This window comes from Papilio machaon, chromosome Z, assembly GCF_912999745.1.
Source record: "Papilio machaon chromosome Z, ilPapMach1.1, whole genome shotgun sequence".
NCBI lineage: Eukaryota > Metazoa > Arthropoda > Insecta > Lepidoptera > Papilionidae > Papilio > Papilio machaon.
In genome coordinates, this window is record NC_060016.1 from 2,923,242 (window position 1) to 2,950,180 (window position 26,939).

The 26,939-nt window shown below is 35.4% G+C and overlaps 1 protein-coding gene across 6 annotated transcripts in view; it reads left to right on the forward strand.

The window, feature by feature from the left end:
* LOC106720011 (nuclear hormone receptor FTZ-F1) overlaps window positions 1-26,939 on the forward strand; it is a 75,798-nt gene that overhangs the window by 30,984 nt on the left and 17,875 nt on the right. For 4 of the 6 annotated variants that reach the window (XM_014514541.2, XM_014514544.2, XM_014514543.2 and 1 more), the window contains exon 1: window positions 20,141-20,986. In XM_014514541.2, the coding sequence (XP_014370027.2) occupies window positions 20,491-20,986 (496 nt within the window). In that variant the 5' untranslated portion in view covers window positions 20,141-20,490. Of the gene's footprint in view, window positions 1-20,140; window positions 20,987-26,939 lie in introns of those variants that run through there. The other 2 variants (XM_014514546.2, XM_014514542.2) reach the window with 1 other exon arrangement.

Consider the following 26,939-nt stretch of genomic DNA (forward strand, 5'->3'; position numbering starts at 1 on the left):
AGATGTTGGCATAGATACAATACAATGTGGAATAATATATAGACTTTATTTATTCGTCTAAATCAGTGATTGTCAAACTTATTTCTTTCACCGCCCCCTTTGAAAATCAATTTTATTTCAGAGCTCTCTAATTTTTACTCAGCCCTAAAACTTAAAAACCACAATTTCATTACTTTAATTAATTTCAATGGCCCCCATTTTTTGGACCCCTTATCGTCCCCTCCTAGGTTTCAAACGCGCGGGGCGTTATCGCCCACTTTCGGAAACACTGGTCTAAATTGTACCATTCCTGTGGGATCGAGTACTCTGGACACTAACTCCGGAAAACATTTAACAGTTTGGCAACATCTATTTCTTTTATAATTTTTTGTATCGTTTATGTATTATAATAGGGGTAGTGCGACGTTAAAAACTGATCTTGTTAACCACAATTGATATTTTACAAGGACAAGTCAGTAGACAGTAGGTATGTTGCACATTAATCGCCTCTGATGGCCAGGACCTTTGGTACATCGAAATGAATAAAGAAGTTTAAAGGCAATCACAACGATTGTCGCCATTCAATTGACAGTTTAGTCTCGCTAAAGAAAATGACCTTTACTGTCCCATGACGCGCAAGATTCGAATAAATTTAGGGTTGTTATAAAATAAGAAAAATGTGTCTTTGGTTCATATAAGATTATCTACTTTAAAAGAGTATAGATAAATGAAAATTGCAACAAACGTATCTACGTCCGTTAAGGTACAAAGTAATTAAAAATGATTATAAATAAAATAAAAAAACTTGAGAGGTGTCAAGGGACACCCGGATGGAACGAAGTTCCTTTCTATTAATTAGTGAAGGAACCAATGTTTATTCTATGCATAAAAAACTTAAGTCTTCACAAGAAGTACATTTTATTTCTATGAATTTTCGTTATATATTGTCACGTCGTTGCCATGGTAAAGTAGCGCTCATTCGTCGTTAACATACTTACTATAGCAAAAAGTGTCGTGACAACTTTTCGTAAGATTTTTTTCCGTCTAGCCCCCTTTCACAACGCGCGATAAGGAACTTCGTTCCAATATCATTCTAACTGACGCTTAGGATAATCAAATGGTTATTAGTAAATGCTGATAATAATTAATTTAATATCGAAAAAAACAGTAGCGGAACATTTAAACGTAATTACTCGTCCCGGATGATATGGCGAATACTTAAATCTACCTAAAACCTAAAGCTTGCTTATGTCAATTTCAATTATTCCCTTAATTAGTAATTTAAACGTAAATACAAAAGTCAAAGTTTGTCGTAGATCTGAACAGGGCTGCTACTAAAATGTTGTCGCAATAAACGGAATTTTCCCAGCAAAATTAATTTATATAATATTTATTTATCATTTTCATCCGATTTTTATATCGTTAACAGTTTCCCGGATGTTAATTAGCGAAACTATTGCAGTTTACTTCTTCGCTTATTTATTCTATCGTGAAATATTCGTTACTTGTATTTTACCTTCACTAGGGATTTGTCTTTCTGAGCTCGACTCTTGTTAGGAACATTTTATCTCCACTAATGAGGACACCATTTTCCGTTATTCATGAGACGTTATGAAGCTCCTTTTATTTATTTCTATAAAAATATTTGATTTTAAATTGTATAACGTAGTGCAAGCATTTACGATGTAGTATATCTTCGCTCTTTTGTATTACGAAAATGTGTATTTATAAAAATCCATTTTTACGGAAAGATTTTCCAAACACTGATTTGTACATTTATGAGATTTAACATATTTTATTTTTAAATAACATTTCACATATAATATGTTGACAAGTTCGCTTTAAATGATTCTAATAATAATTTCATCTGTGACGTAACAAATGTTCGTAATTCCCTTTAACCTGTTGACGCATTCATTTTAATACCTACCGAAAGAAACTTGGTATGACGTAAGTTCTTAAGTTCTTTATTTCAGTTAAAGTTACACTGAATTCTATTCATAGATTTATAAATACGCAATGTAATGAAAATTCTTACCCTGAATATTCTCTCCTACTTTCTCCTCGTTTATATTTTAACACGATGATTTTAAAAATACCCAACATATTCTTAAATAGACGGGTAACTAGGTAAATAAACTACCAATAAGATTGAGATGGTAATCATTTAAAGGTAAACTTAAAATAAGAAAAAATAAGAAGTAGGTTTCATAATACTATGCTAATACCTATAATAAACCTAGAACTCCGCTGCATCCTCATTTACATTAATACATAGTAATCCCTTTCATTCTTTTTGACAAAATAGGGACAACAATATGTATTAATAGAATTGTCACTACGGTTAGAATCCACAATAGTATGTTACTGAATGCATAGATTAATAAATATCTGAAGCTTAATTACAAGTGTTAAAGATTGCGCGTAGGTTTGACACGAATTCTCTAGCTAACAGATCATACTAAATAAACAAATAATTTCCTCTAGATATCTTAGTTGGAGTTAAATAACAATGAAATTTTAGAATCCGCCTGATTTTTTTCCCAAAAATAATTGGGAAAAGGTAATGAGATAAGTAGAATATTTTCGGCAGCTGTTATAAAATAGTTCTCTCGCTACATTTGGGTACGAGACCTGATATAACAGTTAAATCATGTTGTACGAAAATGGTGCGAAACGTAGACTCTCGTTTCCAATATGGCGATCGGCGTGGGCCAAGCGCGACGTGCGTTTCTTTTACGAATTGAAGGTTGCGTCAATTGTGCAATGTCTGAGTTGGCGTCCAAATACGAATGAATATATGAAAAACGAATCAGCTTGTCACCACAATGCTCCGAAATACTAGGAAAATTAAGGCTACATTCTATTTCTCTGGGAAAATTGCATCAATAATTTTCACAATATTACCCTTTCCAAGAAGCAAGTTGCTTAGCATAAAAAACGGTATTCGATTCTTTTATAAGCCGCCCACAAATAGTATAGTGTGTTGAATCCATAAAAAATTGTACAAGCGCAAGGGAAAAACAGAATCCATGTTTTACGTTGAAATTGAAGTGATATCCTAATCTGAAATTATTAACGAGAACAAATAAAATGTACTGATTACACAATGGCTTGAATAAAATCTCTGCTTCCTTTGTATAAAAACTGCAAATTGTTATATAAATCCAGAAATATAATGTTTGGTATGGCTCGATCGTGAGTGGTACCAAGGTTAAGGTGCTTTGAGCTCCGCCCAACCTTGTTTGTAGTTTGATGAATGCAATAACAATCTTCATACAATCTATTATTCATTTTTCATTAACATGTAACCAGTGAACAGGTTAACAAATATCACTGCGTTATAGTTTTTCTTTAATATTCAATGTAATAACATAGATGAATATTTTGTGATGAAATTATTATGATATCATATATTCAATGTTATTTCAAAGTGTCATAGTATGTACTAATGTACTTATTAACAACAAAATGACGTAATGTTTTAGTGTCTGTTTTCCCAACCAGCTAAAGATGCGTAACCGTCGAATTATTATGAAGAAAATAAATCGACGTCTAAGATTAAATTAGAACTCAGCCGGTTAATTTTACAAGCGTCAAGACAAGCTTGCTGTAATTCGACTAGCAATTTATTTACATATTTATTTAATTACTGTTTCTGTCTACGTAAGTGAAGCTAAAAATGCGAGTTATTTTTAATGTTTCGCGTTTGTATACATTATTGTTTCTAACATCGTGTTGAGTCTTCGTCTTAACACTTAGTATTCAGTGTGGCTGTACGAGTATTGCCCTTTGGCGAAATTGAATTTCAATTTATCTTGGTAAGTGGGACAGCGCTCACGCATGTTGCAATATGCTTACCAATGAGTGTGTTTCACGGAGACATCGTATTGGTCGACGGTGAAGAATTATCTTCGCTCTGTTGAAAATCACTGAAAATTTAACGAATACATTACTGATCGTGTTGTTTCGCAAGCGGAATTTTAAAATATAAGTCAATCCCCGCATTGTTTATGTTTCGTAGGCATCATTTACAGAAACAGTTACGAAATCTGACGACGGCGCTGAAATGGGATCGATGATATGTACCATTTTCGCAAAATGTTTCTTTAATGCCTTCTTTTGTGATGTTCGTGTCAATATATCACGTCAAAATACGAGGTGATTTCGTTAAATAAAACATAAAAAAAATCTAAATTCGACAACAAAGGATATTGTATTGCTTCATCGAGTTTCACATCATTTATAAACTTCTTAAACTATGTCACATGTATTAATTTTTTTTATACCAAATTTTATAGATTAGATTTGGAGCAATTGTAAGTATTGCTTACAAAATATAATAACAACTATTCAAATGATAACACAACGGATATAATGATTGGGAAAAATAAAACTATTGAGCATGTAATGTAATTTAATTTATGTTTTACTCAACACATTTCCTTCAGCATTGCAATATTGTTACAAGGTAACGTGACCGGGTCCCGTAGCACAATGAACAAAAAAATATTACACATTATATTCCTTAATTAAAAATAATTTACATTACGTTTTAGATTATCAACAGTTTTTGGGGCTGGTGTAGATTGCCCAAGAGTTCGTTTTGACCTTGCTGCGTTGTGCAAATCACTATCAACACCAAAATATTTCTTTGCAAAATTATTTTTTTAAGAATATCTTATCTATTTTATATCAAATAAATTTAACCAGTTCTCGCCTAGCTAGCCTAGCTTTTCTCCAATAAGAAACCAAATATTAGCTGGCTTAAAAGTTACAATTTTAATTCTATACAAAATTTGCCGAATAATTGAAAATAAAACCTTGCTTGCAATGCTGAGTTATGTGTTAGGATAGTGTTTAAAAAGTTAAGGTGGAGTTTGCGTTTGAAATGGTAGTTTCCGACAATGGATAATTTGTAACTTTAACGCTTTACGTTTTATTAGACGAAAAAATTATGCTTTCGAACAAATGACTGCTTTCCGTTGTTTCCTTAGCAAGCGGCGCCGGCGGTGTGCGCAGTTTCTAGTGGCAACCTTGTGCCGCTTCTGCATGTGCCGTATGCTCGTACATCTGTACGTATGTAATAATCTGTTCGGTACATATTGATTTATCGACAACGTAGAAACGTCTAGAAAGATTCAAGCGATACTATGATAAAATCAAAAGTTTAGTGAATGCACTCTGCAGGAGTGTATTGTTGTTATAAATATAAATTACAAAACACACAGTTACTTTTTATTTCGGACAATAATTTTTTGTAACTTCAAATAACTCATAAAAACAAAAAAAATTGTGATAGCTTTCGTGTAAAAATAATTGTACTAATACTTGCAATTAGTATGTTAAATATTATAATATTTAACTTCTATAGAAGTATATTTTTAATTTTCCTTTTAACGTAATCCTCTTGGCATTAGAGAAAAAGTTATTGTCATATCAGAATTAACCAGATTTAATACGTGTCAACAAACAAAAGTGCTTTTTCACCGATGTACCTATTTTACAAGCTTTTATTTAGTTTAACCTATACCGATGTTTTTCATCAAATCTTTCAATTTCAAATAAACCACTTTCTTGGTTACTGGTTGAGCTGAAATTTGCCATACATGTGTAGGGGAGCGGGGCTAGTTGTAATCGATCGAAGTTAATCGCTTCGTGGCCATGGAAGTTCAATTGTTTGGTATTTATGAAATCTAGCAGTACTATTCCAATTAACTATCTATCGATTCCATATAAATTTTTGATCAAACCTGTAACAATTTTTTGTAGAAACTACTTTGAAAAGAAACTAACGACTGTTAACAACTTACCCCGTGATTTGGGGCTAGTTGTAACAGTCTTGGGGCAAATTGTATCGAATCGGAAACCAGTTTTATATTTTATAAAGACATAGATTTATTTGGCATATTAAGCATAAGAAACTTTACAAACAACTTTACTTTGGTTTTATTAAAGGATGTTACGCGGCTTAGAGATGTAGCTTCAGTAGTCCTCAGAGATAGTCTTGGATTTCTGACCATAAAATTTTTGAACCAATCTGGTTGGAGGTATGTGTTTCGCTTCAATCATAACAGTACATTGGTGTGCGAACTTTCTGACTTCCAAAGGAAACAATCCAAAGTAAATGTTGGAGTAATTAAGCAAGTACTCGCATATTTTAACTTCTTCTGCCTCTTTAAAAACCAATCTGGGTTTGACATACCCGACTGATAAAGATTTATCATTCTTCTTCTTTTTCTCGTATCTATATGCTATATACATGGCTTAAATTAAAATGTTTTGCAGCTTTTCGTACACTGGTTTTCTTTTCCAAGACTTCAGCAGAGGCCAATTCATAAACATCTTGGCTTTGGGAAGCACGTTCAGTTTTTCTTTTGTAGTGTCTCATTCTGAAATGGTTACTTATATGTATCGCGTATATCGCTGGAAATTGCAATATTTTGTTTGGGCTTGTTTAAATTGTTTTTAAAAATACACGTTCAAAATTAACATACAAATAATATACATATTTGTAATACTTGAAGGATGAAAAAACAATAGTTCCAAGTGACGCCCGAAAAAAGCGAAGCTTTGTATAACAGTAGGTATGTCATATATTGGAGTAATGTCAAACATGTTATACCGGTCTATCTTTCTACCCTGAGCTTTTTTAGCTGGCTGATAATATGCGATATGTATGTATTAGTAAACTTTAGGATAGATCTATATATTCTAAGTTTGTAAGAGCTCGTGCGCCGGAGCCGCATCACGCAATATTTTGTAATAGCGCTAAAATCGTGGTAACCAGGCCAAGGCCCTGCTTATATTTACATGTACGTGAGAAATACTATTCACACTAAACGTATACCTCTTATTTTGACATATTGTAATTATTTAAGCGCACGATGGATACTCAAATGATAATGTAGCTTGTTGTATAAATAAAATAACATTATCACTCTCATAAAAAAGGTTATTTAGGAAGGTTTAAGTATTTCAATAATTTCCATACAAGCAGATGTTTTTATAACTACTAGTAAAAATTAGGTAATTTTACAATAAGTTGAAATATTTCTCAAAACTTAGTAGTAAAAGCCGCCAGTGTAGAGACAAAATAATTACACCACTTTTAAAACAAATGGGTAGCCAGAAAATGTCACTTGACGCATCCATTGCTGACAGGTTTTATCATATTACGTATGTTTATCGGATAGTAGATGATGACGTGATACAATATTACATTACCCTCCTATCAGTCGGGCTAAATTAAATAATGAAATCTGCAATATCAATCTGAAATCTATACAGAGTTTATACGATGAAAAATAAAATTGTTGTTATTTTCCAATAAAGTGAAATTGGTTACCAATAACGAAGGCCATGCAAAGTTAATCATAATCAAGCAATCGACTAGTTGACTTGTCAACATGGTCTCGAGTATAAAATGGAATTTTATATGAAACATGTTGCTTGAAACCGGTAAATTATTGGCCTTCGCTCGATCTTGTTTCTTTGAATCGCCGCCCCCAAGGGGGTAATGTGCGCTGGGCTTGTACAGTCGCGTACTTTGGTGGTAATCATATTTAAAAGCGACAATCGTTTGAAAGTATTTTATGCCTAGAAATCTTGAAGTATTATATTTAAACAAACACCAATATCACCTTAATTGGTAATTTGTAAGAAATAGCGTATGAATTTTTCTGTAACAGGATTACCGCAAATTAATGCGACCGTACATACTTGTAATTGAAGCAATTTTATAAAACGAGAGAAGTTTATTTTTATGACAAATTCATATTACAAGAATGCTAGCTTTGTCAAAATGTTCATCAATTGTTCTATAGCCTTTGGACGCGATCTCGAACAGTTATCGCTTATCCAAGATTAACTTTTTTATACATATAATTCATTTATTTACTTTAAATGTAATTGATGTAATAAAGGTAGCGGCTCATTGTATTCAACCGTTAAATAATATTTTTCACGTTAAACGGTTATTTGCCTCTAATTTATTTTATTATAAAACAATATATTATAATAAAATAAAATAATGTTATATTAACATTAGTAAGATGTCTTTTTCGTCATTTCATAAATATTGTTTTTGATCCTGGCCAGGTATGAATAAGCAAGTTTTAATGGATAATTTTAGGTATTCATTATAATGCCTTTTTTATTATTTTAAAGAATGTTTGCATAAATAGATTTACAGATAATCTATTACATATATAAATTTATTGCATTTGCTTTAAACCGGTAGACAAATTGTGTAATTACTCGGTGCACTGCATATTTAAACTACATTGACATTTTTTTATTACAGTGTATACGCAATCGATATAAGACGATAGACTGATAAATTATGATACTTTCTACATTGAAATATATTGAAATAAATACATATTGTATGTATACCGCTGAAATATATATTAATAAAATTATGTAAAAATTCAACTAAATTCAAATTTATTTAAAAATTAGCTGTCTCGTGTGTGTCGTTACTCCGTCGGCGTTGAGTAAAAAAAAAAAATCTTAATTAGTAGCCTATGTTTCGTCCAGACTATGTTCTACATCTATGACAAATTTCAGCGAGATCTGCTTAGCAGGTTTTGGAGATACCTTCTAACAAACATCCATCCAACCATCTAAATATTCGCATTTATAATATTAGTAAGATTAAAAAATATATATATAGACCAAGACTTAAACTAAGAGTTAGTAAACGTTAATCTCGGACAGTATTTATTACTTCATTTGAATAATTTATTTGTACATAATGCCTAGAATAAGTATTATTATTAAACAACACGATAGGAGTTTAATTCCAACAGCCAAAACTGAGAAAGCTAGTCTAATCATATTTTAGCACGCGGCAATGACGAAGCGAATTTGATGTTTATATTTTTTAATTAATTAAATATTAATATAGACCATACTTACGTGTAGTTTCAAACATATAATCATTTAGCTCTCAATATTTAAAAAAAAAGTAGTATATTTATCTGATTGAAAATATTGAAACCTATGCTCGGATCCAGGTCTCAAAAAAGGTAGTGGATATAAAAAAATGAACGACTTCTCAGTATTAAAGACATCTTGATGGGCGACAATCAAAAAGTTTTAAGACACGTTCTTTGTACCTACGACGGTTCATTCGAATTACAAGAAAGATAGAGCCCATGGATGTTTGGACCCATCTGACGAAGAGTTACATAGTTTAGAGAAGTGTAACTTTTTTCTCCAGATGGGGTTATTTATTGAGGTACGTATTTTATTGTTTCCTTATTGAAATAACAATATAAATTCTTTTAAAAATGCGTTAAATAGAAGAAAAGATGGTTTATAATAAAATTTCCATTAGGCTTTTATTATTTTAAAATAACATAATCCAAACGTCTCAATACGCCTTGAGGGCCTATCGAGCCGGAGTTAAGAGGATTAATTACCTACAAATTCTTTTATTTTCTTCCGAATAAAAGCGATTAAAAAAATATGAGAAAAATACTTTGTTTTTTATAATTAGCTTTGCTAAAGATTTAAAGCTATTGTTGTTGATGATTTATCTTATGTAACAAAGTCGCTTTTCGTGACCTCTGGCTTTTGTATTTTGCTAAGACACTAAAAGCGAATTAAATAGGTTTTTCACCATCTTGTAAGCTATTTGTTCCGGATGATTTTGTACATTCCCTTATACATTTGTCAGCGATGGCACATTTTTTTTTACGGTTTTCTCACAATAACCACTATAATTTTTTAATGCACTATTTTTTTCGGTTTTTATATTAATCCTTACCCAAATAAATATGTTTTTTTTTATCAGGGCAATTTAATGTTGATAAAAATTGCCTTGTGCAGTACCTATATAATTCTGACTATTACTTTAGAAGATATAATGCTTACAAACAATTCACGGTACCGAAAAATTAGCTCGCGGACAGGACTGTTTAACAATGTTTTTACTAATAGGTGAGACATCACCGGGAAGGTTACTACTAATACGGCAGAAAAGATATCAGTCGTTATACTTTGCCATCCCGGCGATGCCTTTTTCTGGTATTACATATTTTAAAATTATATAAGGTACCCGATTTGATTTGATACATTAGGTAGAATACTCTTGTTCCCGACGTGCCAACTCACATGGTGGCTACTTGTAGGTATTAATATACGAATCGCCTAATAACAAATAACGATTTCGACACCAAACTAGAAAGAAAACATAACATAGGTACTTAAATCAGAAATTTATCAAGTAAAGAATATATTTAAATCATTTTGTTTGAGTGAATTATTCAAAAAGTGAAGAACGATTTCGTAAGCCGTATATGAAATCGAGGACCTATCTCAATACATAATTCGAAATTTACAGGAGGTTATTGACATGTTTCGCAGGGTTGTCAATTACTATTAATGTTTACGAACATTTTCAAAGAGTGCAATAGACAAAGATCGCACCTTTGAAGGTGGTATAAAGGTTTTTTTTTCTCCTTTTGTTTTCGTATCAAATAGACTCATCTATTCACAAGTTATTTATAAAATAATATTTTTTATGGATGACATGTTTCATTTTTTTAACCTTATCCAAGGTTTGGAACATACAATAGCAGTGAATGCAACTACTTTTTCTATCTTAACTCGTTTTATCCATAGCTGTTCTGGAGATAGCTTCTGACAACCACCAACTATCCATCCATACATCCATAAACATTCGCATTTATATTAGGAAGATCCTATAAAGTATGTATAGTATTGCAGGGCATTATGCTAATTATCAATGTGCAATTAAGAATCAGAGACGTCGAAGACCTTTAAGTGTCTTATATTTATAAAATATTATCAAGTTATTAATAAACTAATATATAACTAAATAGATAATAGGAAGTACGAAAGCGTTTACCCATCCCTACCATGCAATACAGTTGAAACGAGCTTTGATGAAAACTATCTAATTATGCTCAATGCTGCACAAGTTTTGCGTATCATTAACTATGGATTTATGTTCATGCCTGCCAATCGATGAATGCGGTCAACTGTTAAACAGATCTGTGATTGACGCTTTTGTTGTCAACGTTGCTGATTTTAAAACCTCTATATAGAATATTTGAGTGTCGCTTGCACAACTCCGGTCCATGTATATAATACATTTACGGACAAAATTGCAACCACATGAATTTGGAGGCTATGGAAAATTCTGAACAACTTTAATCGATTCAATGTACCACTTATCAAAATTTAAATTTTCACCGCAACACTTATTTTGTAAGTCAATTTTCAAATTATTCAAGGATATTTGACAACTTGATTGCAACACGGGTGACAAAGGACGCCGTTTTTTCTTTGTTTCTTTTTTTGTTTCAAATTCTATGTATTTATTTAAATGAAATTTATCGAACAATGAACACATTTAGGTTACTTCCATTTATATGTTTGCTTCTTTGCCTATAGAGAAATGGACTAGATGAAGAGCCGCCGTTGTAATATCTATACATATTAATAAAATTGAGTGTTTGTACTATATCGAAAAAAATGATCTTACGTACACATGATATGTTTTCATGTCAGTCCATTTTGTCTAATTTGTCAATATTATCATGTATGTCTGACAGCAAGGCCGCGTTCCTTCCGGATAATCTCAGGAATGACCTGGTCCGATTATGACGGGACTTGGAGAGGAAGATAGCTGATGAAGGCGGGCATATAATAGGTATTTTTTTTAATTCTACGCTAACCAAGTCACACGCGACCGCTTCTTTTAAATTAATTACTGAAAACACTTTCAACAACAAGAAAAACGCTAAGGGTTACGGTGACAATAGAACTAAATTCATCAACCTGCCCTTATCCCTATGGAGGGTCGGCACAGTATGTACTACTCCTCCATACATCTCTATCAGCCGTCATATCTGAATTTACCCCCTTCTTACGCATATCCTCTTTCACACAATCCATCCATACTTTCTTTGGTCTTCCTCTACCTTTATAGCCATCCACATTCAATCTCATTACTTTTTTGTTTATATGATTATAGAACTAAATTATCTTGATAAAATTAAAAGTACATGTACACATTATCATCATAGACCTGGTCCATTAAATTTCTCCACGTCGGTCTGCTTAGGGCTTTTGCTTCCAGCTCTTAACGCCGATATTCTTGATCGTGTTCCACGTCATCCAGGCATATTATTTTCGTCCTAAAAATAGGTATTGTGGAACTCTGCAATCATCATTTATGTACACATTCTGATTTGTAAAGTTATACAAACAAAATGAGCACACAAAAAAGCAAGTTCAGAACTTATTTGTTGCTTTTGATTTTGACGGAAAGCTATGCGCGCGTTACATGGGTCCTGTCTTTTAAAAGTCAAAGGTTTTTCCTCTTAAATAATATTCGCATCTCTTTGCAGGTCACAGTTAAAATATTTATAAAAAATTTAAATAAAGTTTGTATAAACATTCATTTAGATAAAATATAGAAAAGTATTTCGTTCTTTGTTCGATATGGTTATTACTTTGTCTTTTCATCACGAAATCATATCAGTAAGCACTTGTAAATTTTCTTATTTATTTATAATAAATAAAAAACGCGCTCATATCCGCCGTTACCCGTAGAGATTCCATTATATAGAGAATTCCTTCAACACATGTATGTGTGAGTACCCCTATATGTTTGAAGTATCTCAGGGGCCAAACAAACACTTTGCTGATATAGTAGTCAATTTAATCAAAAATTATTTAAATGTGTATCGAGTTTTAAAAATTGATACCTTGGTGAGTGAATACAACTATTCACTGAAGTCAACACTTTGAAAGGATTGTAAATAAATTAAAAAAAAAAAAAAGTATAAAGTGGTTAAAGAGACAGTTGTTCCGTGTGCGACATTGTTGGCCTCGAGTTCCCGCCCGCGCTGCTTGTCACCGAAACACTACATCACTACACACTTTTACCGTGATGACGGTTTTACGCGAGGGCATAGCAGTGAGGCAGAGGCGTATCCTTCGTTTCGATTGAAAGCCTAAATTAAGTTAACTACAGTTCTGTACGTTTATGAAGTTTTTTATCGCATCGCTTCGGAGCGAATGCACTTCGTCTAGCAGCACGTCAAATTCGATAAAGCGATTTTTGCCGTTTGTAGTTGTTTTGTGATAATTGTGTGTTTTAGTGAAGTGTATTTCGTGTAGCATTGTTATAAAGTTAGGTAAAAGAAATTGTTTTACCAGAAATGTTTATTTATAATCCCTTTCATTAACTTTGATAAAAAAATGGCACAATATATGTCAATATAAGTGTCAGTGCAGACGAGTTCCGGGGTTCAAGCTATTATATTTTATTCAGATAAAATTATAGTATGACATCATATTATGCCGGTATATCCGCCTTTATTGTTTAACCCAAATCAAATAAACTATATGTTCGATTGTAAATACTTTCGATTCGGAAATAATCGCCGTTGAAAATAAATCCAAAATATATTTTAGACTTTATCTGATTTAAAGTAGCACAGTTAATAACGTTTTTATTGAGCGTTATTAATAGAGAATTTTATAAAATACTAGCTTTTACCCGCGACTTCGTCCGCGCGGAATAAAAAATAGAAAACGGGGTAAAAATTATCCTATGTCCGTTTCCTGGTTCAAAGCTACCTGCCCACCAATTTTCAGTCAAATCGATTCAGCCGTTCTTGAGTTATTATATATAAATAGTTTAACTAACACAACTTTCTTTTATATATATAGATAGATTATCATAATAAGCGTATACATACATCGATCGATAGGTATATTGAAAAGGCGACTGCCAGTTGAATGATGTAAATTGCAACAATCATTTGTTCGAAGCTCAATACGTTGGAAAAAGACCAAGACATTGATGCCCACATCAATGCCATATTAACAGCTGCGAATCGAAGCTATACAGTGCCTACCATTTCATGTATGTCGATGATTGCCGTCTGAAGCATGATTGACAACTAACCCCTGTAACAAACAAACGATATACACCATTTAACGTTTGTTTGTTCGTTACAATTAAGTAGAAACAATTTCATATCATTTTAATCTTTCTTAATATAAATTACCTACCTATAAAATTATTTTTTACAAAACAGAGTTGCGTTTTGTCACCTCTGCGCGTAGCTTGAATATTGTGCTAAGCAATGAAACAGATTATAACACCGTTTTCACCTACATGTAGATCATTTATTTCGAATGGTTTGTGTATATATTTTATAATAATTTACCGTATTTACAGTACTATTAATAAGAAATAATTAGTAATTGCCCTTTTATCCATTTACTTATTTTTTAACGTCACTCCCACTCCAATTCCAAACGGCAGTTAATTCGCTGAAAGAAAATGCTTGTTTAATTAAAATGTAATTTTTACAACTGAAAAAAAAAAAAATCCCTTTCTAAAAATACATGTTATCTATTTTATACATTTTCGTGAAGAAAATCAGTAATGTGGAATGATCCTAACAATTTTATACTTTGACTTTTAAGAGACAGGACCTGACAAAACTTGCGCACTTTTTCCACTTTATCAAATAGAAACTAATAACAATGAGTTCTAAACTTACTTGCTTCTCTGTTCGGTGTATGTGTAAGTATGTAAATCATGAGTCCGTATTAGATACATAAAGATGGGAAAATATGGACCGAATTTTATGAAAGCTGATAGAGATACATCGACTGTGCCGACCCTCCGACCGTAGGGATAATAAAGGCGCGCTGATGATGAAGCATTAATAAAGTCGTTTAAATTTTACGTAGGTGGTATGATATGCCTACGTGCGATTGTATCTTCAACATACCCTCTACGAAAAGTGGAAGAATTTAGTACAACGGTGGCCTTTAGCCTAGTCCGTCTCTATATAGTCAATGATCTTACATTCAGTATGTAAATACTTACTGAAAGAGACCTCGTTTTCAATACATGAAACAACGAAATCCATAATTTATCCGTTAGGAAACTTTGTGACAAAGTGAAATCGGCAAATCTCAGAATCAGGTCGCATGTTTCTATGTAATTATAGGATTGGGCAACTGCTACTTGATTATTCTATCCAAATCTTTGTGTTTCTTGACGCCCTGGTAACTGGGTTGTTTTTTTTTTTTTTTTGGCTAAGCAACAGAGCATAATCTGTTACCCACTCATTCTCTTTAAAACAGAGATAACTTTTTTGTTCGGTTGTTTCAGCCATGGAAAACCAATTTTACTTTTAAGTTTAGTGTACATTTTAAATGTTAATTACTGTTACGACCTGATTTCAGTTCTATTATATAGGAAGCCCTAAAGTGTTTCGTTTTCAAAGTTATCGATCGCATACAATGTTGGACGCACTTGAAACCCTGTAATATGCTAGTATCCAAATACTATGTTTCTTCACATTTATTTTTATAATAGTTTTCGACAGCAACTTTCTTCACGTGATGTTACACTGACGTTTTCCAAGTTATGTTAAACCTCATTCGATACGGTTGATCAATCAAATTTTAGATCTACTTACCCTGAAATAATTCTCCGAAACTGGATTTTACTTTACATCACTTATTTATACACTGATTGAGCTGAATAATTAAGTGAACCACCTTACAATTGTAAAAACCGCATCCTATTCTACTTAAACATATCGGAGATTAACGCTCAAAAACCCATAGACATCGACCATTTATATTTTTGTTATCATGCGGCGTGTTCGGGAAAGACGTGTATGACAGCGTACCACAGATTCATTGGTCGAAAATATACGATTAACCCAACTTACCACAATCCGAAGTAATGTAGTTTAGGCGCTAGAGGCTAAATAATATCTTCTAAATACCTGGGCACCTAACTTCACCTTTATCCGTTTGTTTCTGAGAACAATTACTCTGTACAAAAGGCATCTCTGTCATTATCTTTGATAAAAACAAAGATAACAATATGTTTTAAACGGGGATTTTGGGTTCAGAAACCCGTGATATATGAGGTAACATTAATAAAACACTTATCAAATTTTGGTTGTAATGTACCACGTGGTGTTGTAACCGAACAATGTTTTTGTTAAAACATATTATACTATATATAGACTAAAAAAGACAGTTACTAATTATGTTGGTATGATACAAATTAAAATGTCAATGGTCGTGTGACTACAAGGTAATAATACAACTAATATTATAAATGCGAATGTTTAGATCCTTGGATGGATACTTGAATGTTTGTAAGGTAATTCCAGAAAGGTTGCATAAGTCTCGCTGAAATTAGGCACAGATGAAGAAGCCTGTCTGGCTTCTACATCTGGCCTGGAAGAAGACATAAGCTACTAATTAAGTTTTTTTCAATAACGCGCGCACTGAGTCGGAGGCTACAGTTAGTATATTAAAAATACATATATGAACAAGGGTCCATACATTAACAAACATATGCAGAACGTGAGATATCATAACTTGAGGTGGAAACTTTGTTCGTTAGTGCTTTCAAACACTTCCCAGTGCAAACATGTTTGACTTTCCTAGTGCTAGATGTTTGTCATTAGATAGCATAAGTTGTACGACATAACAAATAGTCTAGCAGGACACTGTGAATTAAGTTTAATTAAGTCTACCATATAAGGTAAACTAACTATATGATATTGCTACCCGTGCGTATTCAGGACTCCTCACATGTATAATATAAATAGGAGCTTCTTATTCTATTCAAAATGACGTCCTTGATGATTCTTGCCGTTTAAATTACAGGTGTTTTGGCTTTCGTCCAGACCATTGTTAATAACTTACCATATTCTACTAGTGTTGAAGTATTTCAAACATCATCTTTCAATAATCATTGTTATGAAAACATTATTTTTTACAATAGCATTAAAAATAATAATTTTTTGGGTAAGTCACATTTACATTGCGTCATTTGATTGATATGTGGATGGCGTTTTTCAACCATGCTCTGTATTTTACAATTTATACTATCGTTGACAACCTTTCAATTTACTTTAACATCAATGTTACTTTGCATGAAGAGGGAAAGTTATTCTACATAGCACTTAGTATACATATTTTATACATACTCTATAAATATAGAGCTCCAAAGATACTTATACAAGAAAGTTTTATTTTAAATAGCTTAGGATAATTTTGTGCTCTTTGTGTCCTATCAGTCTAAAATTACATTTATTATTACCACACAAAATTATAAACCACCATCGTTTAATCTTCATCAACGAAAATAAATGCTAGACCAGTGACTTTACTTAAATCAACTTGGCCCAAATTCTTACCTTTAAGCCATCATCATTGACCCAGTGACCCAGTGCACTTGGCTCGATTGCCCCAATAGGGATCCAACCCCTTGCTCCGCCTGCACGCAGCAACCTACCATTACTGTGACCCTGCCACCCTTTTTATCCTTCAACATTAGTTTATATTATCTTAATCGATTCATACTTATTTAAACTTTTATTTAACTTTCATTAGAGGCTTGCAAAAGTTTTTTATATAAATTCAAATCTTATTTATGTGGCACAGTAATTTATTGTCAGCCATTATTATTAGCCTCAAGGCGTAAGTAACCCTAAGATCTCGATGAAATGTTTTTTTTTTAAACTGTACAGTAATTTGATCTCCGTCCAGTGTATAATTTCAATTTACTTTTCGAAATCAATGTAACTTTTTTGTTTTAACAAAATTTCGTGTTTTCAAATGATGAAAGTGTGACATTTTCTTTTCGTCTGACCATAGATAGGACCAAAAGCGATGGACCGCATACTGTGGAAAACATTGGTGAAGGCAGTATGTTCAGCAGTGGACAGACTCAGACTGATGATGATGATAGATATATAGAATTCGGAGATCAAGCCAAGTTCGTATTCCTCACAATGGAACTCCCATGCTTAACGGCGCTATTAGAAGCTGCGATAATAGAGGCTATTAGCTGCTTTCAGAGTCCTTTGACGGATCTAGTCTTAGATCTTGTACCGCAAAAAACTGCAAAGGGTTAACGGTGACTTAGAAACCTTTCTATTCTCTTTTCGGTTGATGCTTTTTATAATATGTCGGTTTACCTGGCGTTCGCGACTTCGTTGGTGTTAATTTCCAGACAACACGGTATGTAGAAAACGTATTTTATTTCCGGTAACTAGGTTAACTCGTTTAATTTTAATGGCAGGCACCACTTCATATTACCTACAAACGATTTCCTACTAATTGTTTACGTGTCTTAAAACTCGAGAAAAAAGGTTAACGCTTTATGAAAATGTTTATGGTAATAATCTTCGTTGCAGGTACGACACTACCGTATTGAATATTTACTTTATCATTGACGCCGGACCGTAAATACCTGTTGTTTATGTTTAGGTTAAAGCCCCATACCTATTGTAATCCTTACTCCCGCGCTTCGGCGAGGGAACCCCTTTTCAGTCGAGTAGTCCCATGAATAATTAATATAAAAGCCCGCATAAATGTTTTTCATGTGCCGTATGTTGAACTGCGGCTGATAACAGAATCAGCTTGCGCGTTAGTTACATCGGCTCACGTCACCCGGCGCGGCGAAAGTATGACGTCAGATTGCGCGCACGCGAAGAAAGTAAAGTTGCGCGTGCGTCGACGACCACTCTTGCTTTCGTCCGGGGCCGCGTCGTCTGCTAGATAGTGAAAATGGCACACTTTGTATACAACGCAACCGCAACCGCCGTGTCGCCTCAACCATCCGGTATTCAGGTCTCGATTATGAAATGGAAACTGATTGAGTCATTGATTGTTCATATCCCAACGTGCTAACCTGACGTAGGCGTGACGTCGATACGTGATCATTTTCACTGAAGATGATAATATGAAATGTCTTTTACTTTTTGTATAGATGCTATATGTGTATTCATATTTTAGGCAATATGGAAATGAGGCGAGCAGATAAAAATATTTGAATAGATGCGATGACTCTCGATGCAGGCGCCGCGGCTGCCGTCGCCACCGGCCGCGCGCGCCTTTTAGCGCTCTGGGGCACGTAGAGGCGCTAACAGAGCGGGCGCAAGGCTGCCACTGTCACTCGTTCGTGACCCGTTGACTGATTTTAAAGCGAACTAGGTCAAGATCTTTAATTTATTTCGCTTTTGATATTGAATGGCCTTTGTTGCACCTCAGCGGCGACTAATTGTATCTTAATGCACACGCTCATTATTTTTTACTATGTGAAAAAATTTATACCATTTTCTTGTGTTGAAATCTACGCCACTCGATGTTATTGTGGTTTGGTACGATATTTTAAAATCAAAAATATAGAACAAATGTTTATTATAATTAGCTAGTTTGTTTATGTAAGAATATTCTTTCAATCCTATTCTAACAAGGTTGCCTTATCCATGAATTATCGCAAATAAGTCAAATGATGTTCTCAATCAATGCGCCGTTGTGGGTCTTCACGAATTACCTACTGCAACTAAGCAGCTGGCCGTTAGTTGCCTGCTTTTTCTGCTTACAGATTATCGTGTTTCAGGGCTGTAACAATTATTTTTATTTCTTCATTGCCGAACTTAAATACTTTACAATTAAGTATAGAAATGTTATATTGCCTATTTAATTTATTCTTAGTTATCTATTATCTTTTCGTGCGCTTAACGGGACTTAAGTTCGGCTCCTTTTTAGTTGTTTTATGATGCCGCTGTGAAAGTGGCCCCGATCCTAATAACTATACGGTTGTATTCATGGTTCTATACCTTTGTCTTTAAATTTATTTTGTTTGTTACGGTTTGTGAAAACTTAAAATCTGACAGTAGTTTAAAATTATTTTGGTGGTAAAGCCAGCCAGCTTAGTCTGAAATGCTACAAACGTTGCGCGAGCGCCGCCTCCACGTCCGCCGCAACATGACTACACCACGCTTCGCATTAGGTGATGTGCTCAGGCCGCGCTGACAAATGTTGTCTGAACGTAAACAAGCAGCAGGCGCGGCAACCCTGCCCCGCTGCGGCACCGCGCGCAACTGGGTCAGTGGGCCGCCCCCGACCCCGCGCCGCGCCCCCTGCCCCGCTGGTGCCCGCCCGCGCTGTGGCGCAACTGCGCGAACGCGCACTAACATAGACCTGGATCGCGGGAAAGTGGGTCACCGACTCACTTTCACTTATTACATGGGCTCCTAATCGTTTTCCATTGTGCGAACGGGCGGGGGAGCGCGGCGGGGCGCGCATGCGGGAGGCGCCGGCACGCGCGCCGCTCCGCCGGCCGGCTGGCAGTCGATCGCGGGACGTTCTTCGAGCGGCACGTGTGCTACGCACCCGCCACGCCCTCCACGCGATCGCAACTTCGCGCGCCGTCACAAACGCGCCTTCAGTCATCGCAGCGACCGGCTGCGACTCGCACGCCTCTTACTCTCGCTTACTAGCTCAGACCGACAATGTGCCGGATTTATGTGTCGACAATAGTTGTGATCGAACAGGTGCAGCCCGCTAGCGGCGAATAAGTGTTGTGGTTAGACCGCCAGTGAACTCGGTGACTGTGTGAACGTTGTCGCGGTTCAGCGCCGCCGTAGGGATTCGTATCCGAGCAGCCGCTACGTGCGGCCGAGCATGACGATGGACCAGCAGTCAGGCCTCATGTCCCTCAATATGTCCGCGTTCGACCTGAGCCCGGGTCCCGATGGCTCCGGCTCGGGCGGTGGGCCCTCCAGCGCCTCTCAGCAGTACGTGCCGCAGGGCGCCGCGTACCAGTGCGCGCCCGACCAACAGCCTTTCGGCTATGCCAACTTGGACACTTCATATCTATTTCCGACAGGCACCGGTGAGCCGGGTGCCTACCTCCCCGCCGCCGCTACAGTGTGCGACCAGACCGACACCAAGGATGTCATAGAAGAGCTGTGCCCCGTGTGCGGCGACAAAGTCAGCGGCTACCACTACGGCCTGCTCACCTGCGAATCCTGCAAAGGATTCTTCAAGCGGACCGTGCAGAACAAGAAGGTGTACACGTGCGTCGCAGAGCGCGCCTGCCACATTGACAAAACACAGAGGAAACGGTGTCCCTTCTGCCGATTCCAAAAGTGCCTCGACGTCGGCATGAAGCTCGAAGGTGAGTCTTATACGTTATACGGTATTTACATACATAAGCTACATTGCCGCTTATCTACATCGGTATCAAAACCACAACTCCTTTGGGAATGTAGGTCGCATGCAAGCGCGGTTGCAAAGCGCGGCCGAGATGGCATTACATCATGCAGCGGCAGCTAGTGCAGAAAAATTGAAAGTTTGGCTGCGCATAGAAACGGCTGTTTGCAATCTGCCTGCAACCTTCCTGCAACTGATACCTTAAAATACTCTTCTACAATATTCACAAGCAATTTCTCGCTATGCGGTGTTGGTCATTTTGGATTTTTTTTTTAATATATGTATAAATATGTATGTCAAAATATTTTTCGTAGGTTTACTTGAAGGTGTTATTTATTCTACGCTAAATTAAGTGATATCGAACAATTTTAGGCAATAATCATTTACATAAATTAGAAAAGTCTGTAATTACCTTAATGCGTAACCACGCACTTTTCTTATTATTAACTTTTAAAGCCTAAACTTCGACAACGTCAATGAAATAGGCATCCCGTAAAAGTTGATCTTGGTACTCATGTTCAAATAATTATTTCCAATGAAAAATAATATAAAATAAAATAGTAGTGCTATATTAGTTTATCAGACTTAAAACTACTCTGGCCTCCCAATGTCCAAATCCCCTGGCTCATGAAAATCTGTAGGTACAGCCGAGCTTAGCATAGTATATATATGCGGCTACTCCGAGTGTTAAAATGACAAATTTCTTATTTTTATTACAAAAAAAAATTCTATGTCTAAGAGTGTATTTAACCTTGCTAGATGGGATGTAGTCACGTCACTATTAATAAAGTTTAATTAAAGTCTCAATGTAAATGGAGAATTTATTCCATACATTTTGATGAATTCTTAAATAAATTAACTCGTGTAAATTTAAAGAAATTTTTACGTTAAGCATAAAAAGAGAAAATTCATCTGGTAACATTTGAATGGGGAGCCGGCAACAGCGCAATGTTTCGATAGCGCGGCGTTGCAATATAAACTTGTTTGTTTGCTATTTTGTAAGGGATACGAAGTGAAGTCTACATAACCAGTTTGTAAGCAGGGCTAGCCCCAAGGTTTTGCGGGTGTGACGATGGGTACTTTTCAATTCTTTCCACGCAATATTTATTTCATTATTGCCAATCATGTGTTTTACAGCATCGCAAAATTAATGCTATCAAAAGCGAGACCCACTTTTGACGCTCGTGTCACACTTATAAAATGCTAACACAGAGTTAAATGTATTGTTTCATTTTCATCTGGTTAAATTCTAATAGGACATTTTAAGTGGAAAAATTATAAATAATAATTTTAATTCACGTAAAGAATTGATCTTTATATCGACTCAACCGTGAGCTTTTTGTTTTACCGGCATATTTTTTACGAGAAATAAAATACAAATAGGAAAACATACAATTAAAATATCACCTGTAATTAAACTGAATTATGTGTTGAAGTATGAACGTATGACCAATGATTTGAAATGATGTCACAAACTATGCAAGGGTGTTGCGGGTGGCAGGTGTTAATTTTGAAGGTGAGCAATTAATTGGTATAGATAGTGTTGGACGATGGAGGGGCTCGGCGGGGTGGGGGGTTGTAGCGCGAATCGTTCTAAATTTAAAACGCGCGCGGCCGCAGAGCGCCCTGACCTAGTTGCGAGCGGGGCCGCGATGCGGCGCGCGCGCTCTTGTGCGTGCACACGTACGTATGAAGGTATACGTGTACGTGCGCGCGAGGTTGCCGCTGTGAGCACCGCGTTTCGCCAGATGCCCGCCTGTTTGCAACATACATTACCAGCGCTCGAATCTGAACAAACAAACGCCTCAGAGGATTCGCACACCACAAAACTTTGGCGGAACGTGTACGAGATGGCGGCTCTAAATGTGCCCCCCTTACAACCACATAAAATGTGGCAATGTAAAACATATGCAGATATTATAAACATTCATGACCGTCGTCAAGGGTTAGCCGCAATTAAAGTTTGACATTTAATATATGATTATCACTTAAGGGATTTGACCGACACTTAGACCCTAGATCCACAAGCACGTGACTGGCCATGGCTTATTCAACACAGTGCGAATGGAAAAATTTGTAGGTACATAAACAAATATTTCAGTAGCAAGTAATTAGTTGAAAAACTGTCCCAAAAATCATAGATCATTTATATATTTTATCCGTCTTTTATAAAACTGGTCCTTTTTGTGGTAGCTTATTCGACACATCTGTATGCTGATAATCAACCTTTTTTATTTTTTAAACTGGTCTTTCATTTTATATTGAGCTTCATTACTAATAGTAGGTACCATCGAGCCGAGGCTATTGACACCCTGACGCCCTGTATCTTTTATTTTGCGTTTCTGTTTTTAAGGATGCCTTCGAAAAATGTTGAATTTATTACAAACCTCACCTGTTGCTCGTGACTTTGTCTGCAAGGAGTTAAACAAAAATTGATTAATTACTATATATCTATATGCGCTATTCGACACTCAAACTTATCTCCATTCCAAAATTCCGTCAAGATCCCATCAGCCATCAAAGCTTTGGCATTTTATAATAAAAATAAGATACAAAGATAATTCAAATTAATAATATTCTAAAAAAGGCGTCTCCGTACAAACTGTCGATCTAACATACTCGTACATACTCATAAAGTTTTTGTCATCAAAAAGCGCACAGCCGAGGTTAACATTTAACAGTACGTCCACCTGCGCAGTTTCCCAATAACAGTTTACTTGTCAGGTCTTTTACTAATTAAAAGAGTTAGATTTAAATTAACGCCATGTTATTAACATCTCTAACGATTCGTTATATGGGCCTTTTCTCATCTCTGTTTTATAAATAACTCCTGTATATACTAACAGATTATAGCATCTACTTATTTATCTATATCCTAACGATCTCTGAATAATTAATTTCTAATTATAATCAAAATTAGGTACATTACAAATATAATGTACCTGTTTTGTGTTAAATATATAATCATCTATGTACACTATGATTGTATATGAGGACAATCAATGGGAGCTGCCTGTGCGTATCGTTACTGGATTGAAATACCCAATTGATCTGAATGTTGCTATTTGCAATTTAGGATGACGGCGGTCGAGCGTTAACATTGAATTGTTTGCACAACGAAACGATCTCTACAACAATCAGATCCAAAGCGAACATCTACCGCATAGATAACTAAATATATGTACATAGATGTATTTAATATTATCAAAATAAAAAGGGTGAAGTGAGTTATTTATACATATCAATAAGTTTCTGATGTGCCAAATGAAATGGTCGTTAAAATTAAGGATATTTTTTACAATTGACGGTTAAGAATGTCAAATTAATAAATTCGTCGGGATTAAGGTCCTACGTACGTTTATAATTAAGTAAGCACTAAACTACTAAAACTTCTTATAACCCAAAGTGGTTTACGAATAGATTTTTTCAGTCGGTCATTTTCTCAGATCAGTAATAAACTTTAAGAAAAATAATATCGTTTAACTCGCAAAACACGTTCCGTGAAATCTTAGTTAACTACAGCCGACTTTAACTTAAAATATTGTAGATATTTGAAAACAACATTAACATTTATAATTTATTTTATCTTTAAGAGAGAATATTAGAGATAAAAATTGTCTGTTTCATAAAAAATATATATATTTACAATTTGATATCTAAAAGTAATATTAATGTAATCGCGTAACATCGGATGGCACAATTGTCACAAACAGATGACCCAAATGTCGGTTGCAATAACATCGCGACTGTCCACGGCTTGTGTAACATCTGATGTCCAATTCCAACAACAAACCGCGCACTTCTTCCTTGTAAAATGTTCTATTCTATAACCCATTTACAAAGAATCGGTATGGCATCGTTGTCCAATTATATTATTAAAAACCCCTTTCCACTGGCACGTCTAGCTGCGCAAATAGTTTATGTTAAATTTTCACTAGCGCATTTGATCATTATTTAAGCACATACTTGTTTTGAGACAAAATGCTCAAGTTATGTAAATAAATATAATTAGTTAACCTTTTTTTTTTAAAATATTTTTTATGTATAGCTGTTAAACCTGTTTTTGTATTGGATTCAATGACCCATTTTGCCATTCATTTACCGAAGTTGGTTATACGTGTATACACCCATGGATTGTGTAATCGAGCTCAGACGTACCACTGACACAGTAATAAGAAACCTGTTGGCATTCAATGTTCCAATATACCCAAACCGTTTCACTTTTTAATTTTAAAGTACATTTGTATTGAGTAAATAATTATGAAAAACTATTCATGGATATCGTTTCTCAATTAATGAGCTATTTTATGAAAAAATTATTTGTAATCTTAAATCTTCTTGTAACGTGTATCTGCTAGTCATTTTTACGTAATCACTTCGGAGATAAGAAACAATTATCAACATCAAGTTTAATTTCATAAGATGTTCTACAATTATACGAATTATTATTTTTGGTTAGTTTTGTAAAGCAATTGGCATTTGACAATGTAGTCAAAGAAATTTGTTACCCGCTTAAAACCGAATTTCGTTATCGTAACCCGCAGAACTTCACTCCAGTGACACTTAATTGAAGTACGTATTGTCATCCCTTTCATTCCTAATGACAAAACAGAGACTACAATATGTTTCAATATAAGCGTCACTGCAGTCTCTTTAGCGTGTTTTTATACATGACAAGTCGACCTAATTGCATAGTGAACGACAAATTACACTTTATCGCAATGGATAGGAAATAAACGTCTTCGACTGTACAAGTCGTAAGTCGGAGGGTAAGTGGATGCGGGTGCGAGCCGAGTGTACCACGGTTTCAACACCTCGCCAGCTATACGTCGCCGGTGGGGAGCTGGACTACGCAAGCGGCGTTTCACAAGACGCTTCGTTCTCAACCTGTCGCAATGCACCACCCAAATGTATGACCCGAGCACGTATCGCGTTACACGTTCACGTCTGCGTGTGCCGAATTCGCTACGCTATGCTTACAACGCACACAAACATGAGTCTAAAGTATCTTAACATTTAGAACTATGTACAACTCGTTTTATTTGGTAATTCGTGTTCAGAAAGTACATTTTAAGTAGTTGACAGTCGCAGAATTATGAGGATTATATGTTGAAAAACCATTTGCTACTTTAGCTGGATTGTAATGGAAGGCGAAGCAAACAAATTTACAGCATAGAAATAAGAATAACATACTTATAAGAATTGACATCAGTGGAAATTTGTATGAGATTCATTAAAGGAAATCAAGTCGGCAAAGGGGAGCTCACCCGCGCCGGTTAATTTGTTCCCAGCGCGGGCAGCGTTGCGCGACCATGTTACGCAACCGACACGCCATCGTCTTACAAGCGCATCGTGTCATACATTTTAAAACTATAGTTTTCTCCGAGCCAGAATTAGCGAGCAAACTGTAATAGCGTCATGATTCTCAATTACAAACAGTTCTGTATATCGCCGATTACTTGTAAAAAAGTCGTTAAGAATCGAATGTCGCAACGGGGCTACTAAGGATGTGGTCTCCCCCAGTCTGTGGACGAGTATGATTGTTTTTTTTTTCTTATTGGAATCCGTCTCGATTACGCACGAAATAAAGTGGATGTCAATAAGAATGTTTTGAAAAGAGATGTAGTAGAGTAGAGGAGCATCAGTGAGGTGCCTATATTTGTTTGGATGCGTGTTCGGTGACGAAGCGGCAGGGCCGCAAGGCGCGACAGATGTTAGATCACAATAAAAACGCGCGCCGCTCGACTATTTCGGCGCACTGCCTTGACCCGGATCGAGTGTTTCGACAGAACGGCCTCGCGCACCGGGCCTTTCTATTTTTTAGGTATTACCTGTCTTATTATTACGACAGTTTTAGGGGCGCCGTCATCTCGGTAGGATTTGGGCGCACAAACGTTTCAGACACGACCCGAGGCGAC